The sequence below is a fragment of the Helobdella robusta genome (assembly GCF_000326865.2).
Source record: "Helobdella robusta unplaced genomic scaffold HELROscaffold_111, whole genome shotgun sequence".
Taxonomy (NCBI): Eukaryota; Metazoa; Annelida; class Clitellata; order Rhynchobdellida; family Glossiphoniidae; genus Helobdella; species Helobdella robusta.
Window position 1 is genome coordinate 285,913 of NW_008703624.1, and position 4,564 is coordinate 290,476.

At 30.0% G+C, this 4,564-nt stretch overlaps 1 protein-coding gene across 1 annotated transcript; it reads left to right on the forward strand.

Annotated features, from left to right (window-relative positions):
• Positions 1-8: 8 nt before the first annotated feature.
• On the forward strand, positions 9-2,021 carry HELRODRAFT_183591 (hypothetical protein; the record flags this gene model as incomplete). Its single annotated transcript, XM_009013182.1, has 2 exons — positions 9-1,133; positions 1,857-2,021. 2 exons carry the CDS (start codon positions 9-11, stop codon positions 2,019-2,021), a joined length of 1,290 nt encoding a protein of 429 aa, XP_009011430.1.
• Between the last annotated feature and the right edge of the window lie 2,543 nt (positions 2,022-4,564).

Below are 4,564 nucleotides of genomic sequence, written 5' to 3' on the forward strand. Positions count from 1 at the left end.
GNGAAGCCATGCACATAGTTGCTTTAGCATTAAAGGCAGTTGGAATCAACGTTGATGAACTCACTTTGTCAACAAGGTCTCTTTACGGATCTAGAAAAGCTATACGACAATCTATCGGAAAAACTATCAAAAACACATTTTTGCCAAACACAACTCTTGTGGCTCACTTTGATGGAAAACTTTTACCTGATTTTGATGGTGTAAACATAGATCGCCTGCCAATTGTGGTATCAGAGAAAAATGTAGAAAAACTGATAGCTATACTAAAGGTTGGCGGTACTGGCATAAACATAGGAACCACAATAGTTCAGTTACTTCAGAATTGGGAAGGCGTGTCAAATTGGTTGGCTGGTTTGTGTTTTGACACAACAAGTTTTAATATTGGCATTCATACTGGTGCTATAACAATAATTCAGAAATTTTTTAATAAACATCTCTTGTTTTTAGCATGCAGGCATCATATTCTTAAAATTATTGAAACAGCTTTATTTGATTTATTTTTCACTTCATCTGGCCCTCAAATTGCTATTTTTAGTAGATTTAAAGATCAATGGCCATCAATTAATCAGTTAAAATATGCATCGATTGACAAGGTAACAACTGGTTGTTCTTTGACTGATGATGAAAATTTGTGGCTTAAGCAAAATCGTGTAGCTATGATTGATTTTCTTCAAGACCAACTGCAAAATACTCAACCTCGACATGGCTACTTGCAATTGATTAGGCTTTCTCTCATAACTTTTGGAGTTTCAGATCCTACTGCTGTACAAGTCACTTCTCCAGGAGCTTATCACAGGGCTCGCTGGATGGCCAAAGGAGTTTATTGTTTGAAGATTTTTTGCTTTCGTGAGCAACTGAAGTTAACTGCATATGAGCTACAAGCATTAAAGAGACTTTGTCTCTTTACTGTAACTGTATATGTAAAGGCATGGTTTTGTGCAGCAAACAGCTGTAGTGCTCCTTACAAAGATTTATGTTTTTTTCAAACTCAGGAATTATTTGAAAAAGTTGATTGCAAAGTTGGAAAAGAAGCAATGAAAAAAATTAAAAGGAATCTCTGGTATCTAAGCGAAGATCTTGTTGGAATGACATTTGTTTCTGATTGGGTTAATGTCGATGAGAAAAAGCTTATGGTTAAAGCATTACATAAAAAAGCAAAAAAAAAATGATGTTAGAAAAGTAGATCCAAAACACATAAGTTCTTTAAAATCTAAGATTTTGTCAGATTTTGTGACAAAACAGTCTTTAAATTTATTTTCTACATTGAAACTCAGTCAAAATTTTCTTTGCTTTGATTCAGAAGTATGGCCACAACTAGAGGATTACAATAATGCAAAAAAGATAGTGATTGCAGTACGGGTAGTTAATGATTGTGCTGAGCGAGCAGTTAAATTGGCATCTGATTTTAATACAGCATTTACTCATGATGAAAATTAGCGCCAGTTGATGTATCAGGTGATTGAGCATCACAGGAAATTAATGAATGAACCTTAGAAAAAGAACTATACTGATTCAGACATTACTTTATAATAAAACAATATATAAATATTCATAATAAATTAAAAACAGTTATTTTTTTATTAATTTAAAAAAAATGTTTTAAAAAACTGAATTTTCTGAACAATCTCATCAATGAGAGGTCACTTAACATTGTTTGATTTTATTGATTCTTGGTGTTTGTCTTTATATCATCAAATGACACAAAATAAACCCATATGCAAATCTGGTTTGAAAAAAATTTTTTTTTTCTTAATAAAAATAAAACGGTCTAAAAATATATATATTTGGTTTAGACTATCATAATCAATCAATCAATTAATTAATTTATAAAGAGCTTTTTCCGCGATGTCCAACAGCGCTCCTCAATGAATTTTGCAAACAGATGGGTCTTGAGATCCGCTCCGAACTTCGTAAATGATGGAGAAGTAGTCAGAAAAAGAGGTAGAGAGTTCCAGAAAAAAGGGCTAGAAAAAGCAAAAGCAGATTTAACAAAAGAGTGTTTAACACGAGTTAAGAAGTAAGAACGAGAAGACGATCGTAAACCGTGGCGTTTAGGTTCAATTAATATATCTGATAAATACTTAGGAAATAATTTAGATTGAGACTTATACATAAATGTGCAAATTTTAAAAATTATTCTAAATTTTATAGGTAGCCAGTGCAAGAAAACAAAATATTGAGATATATGAGAAAAGAAAGGGGCACGAGCAACTAGACGAGCAGCAGAGTTAAAAGCTTTACTTAAAGATAGAGTATAGAATCAGGAAGACCATAGTAGAGCGAGTTACAATAATCAATCCTAGATAAGACTAACAAAGTAACAAGAAGGCGAAGAGTAGGATCATCAAGAAAAGGCAAAAGTTTTTTATTTTACGTAGATGAAAATAAGAGCTTTTAGCGACAGTATTAATCTGAGAAGAAAGAGACATGGTAGAATCAAAGATAAAACCTAGACTACGAAACTCGTTAGAAACATCAAGAGTTTTAAAATCAGGTAAGATAATAGGAGGAATAGTAATAGAGTGTTTAGATTTATTAAAACAAATTAATTCAAACTTAGAAGGATTAAGTTTAACACTCATTCTATTAGCCGTATTAATACTATGGTACACATAGAGTCAGACCAAGCGATAATTGAAGAAAGACATACAAATAGATTATGAAGAACACTATTGAGATTAAATGGAGGAAAGGAAATATAAATGTAAGAATCATCAGCATATAGTTGACTAGTTAAAGAAAAATTATTAATAATACGAGGTAGTCCAGATGTCTAGAGTATAAATAGAAGAGAGGCAAGAATAGAACCCTGAGGTACCCCGAAAGTAAGACAAGAGGAGTTAGAAGTAGAATTATTGAGAACAACAGAAAAAGAAACGATTACAGAGATAAGAAGAAAACCAAGATATACAAGAATTGGTAATCTTAAAAAAAGATCTAGCAGCCTCAAGAAAATAGTATGAACAACAACTTAAAAACGAAAATACAAACGACAATAACAACAATGTAAAAAACATAATAATTTATTATAAAAATAGTATGTCCTCATCATATAAAACAAAGAAAAAAATAATGAAAAAGATAATAAATAACAATGATAATAAAAGATAATAAATAACAAGTCATAGATACAAACAGCTCAATATAATTAAGAATTATAATATGAGGTAGTTCAGATGTATAGAGTATAAATGGAAGAGGGCCAAGGACGGAACAATACTATATAACTACACTGATGATGGCAGTTGATGCCGAAAAGAGCTTTACTGTAGGAATAACGTTATTAATAATGTTTTTTCAAAAATGTTAAATATTAAGTTTTTTATTTAACCTTAATAAACTTCCTTAAGATTATAAAAGTCTCGTTAGAAAAATTTGAAAACTCAACTAAAAGTTGAATATAATATATATATGTAATATATGTATATATATATATATAAATAATAAATTAATAAATATTAATTTTGAACTAATAGGACCAAAAGTCTGGAAACAGGTGATTCCACTTGGAGATTAAGCTCTGTTCACTTGCATTTTTTAAAATTTAAAATTAACCGCTACCTGATTAAAAAAAATACTATTTTCTTGAATTAGGAAGTGTTTGTTATTATCGACTATATAAAACTATGTTGTTTATTTCTATGTTCCCTCTGTGTAATGTGCATGTATGTGTGTGAGTATGTGTGAATAATTGAATGCGTGCATTGTATGAATGGATCTATGTATAATTTCTTTTGACTTTAATATTCTACCTGATATTATTTGAATTTACTGGATTTAAATAATATTATTAATTATATGTACTTAAGAAATTTTTGTTATCTTTATTGGTTATCTGTGTTTAATAGTTAGATTTTTATTATTTTACATTAAATATTATTAACAATAATAGAAACAATCGTAATAACTAAAGAATATACTCCCCATGTATCTTTTATTTCGAACTAATTTAATCATTGATTTTTGTTGAACTACTTTAATCTTTAATTTATGTTGATCAATTTTAATTTCATTTGGATAGGGTGACTTTCCTACAAGCATTTGGTTGCTTTTTAGTTTAAAAACCTTGTTGTAAATATCATAATAACTAAAGTTTATGTAGATTATATAAATAAAATAATGTAATTTAAATAAAATGTTTAGTAAAATAATTAAAATATAGAAATTTTATAAAAGTTTTAACATGGTTGAGAAACGTTAGTGAAAACTAATTACGAATGACATGTGCGCCAGATATATAATATTGCTGTGTATGCGTTGGGAATACAACTATTGCGGTTGAATATGTGTGATACGAGTTTCCACATCAGACCTACGGATACATAGTTAAATATAAATACATATATGTACATGCAAGATACATATCTATGTATAGATCAAGTATTAGGTATCACATAATACATCCAACGACGCGATGACGGTTGTCGGATGACGCTGGGTCACAAACTGCGTGTTGATGGGTTGAAATGTATTCAACGTAGGATGATATTCATATCGTTGTGGTACACGCAGATCCTGTGGATCAACCCCAACGGCAACAGTAGGTGTGAGATCGTGATATTGA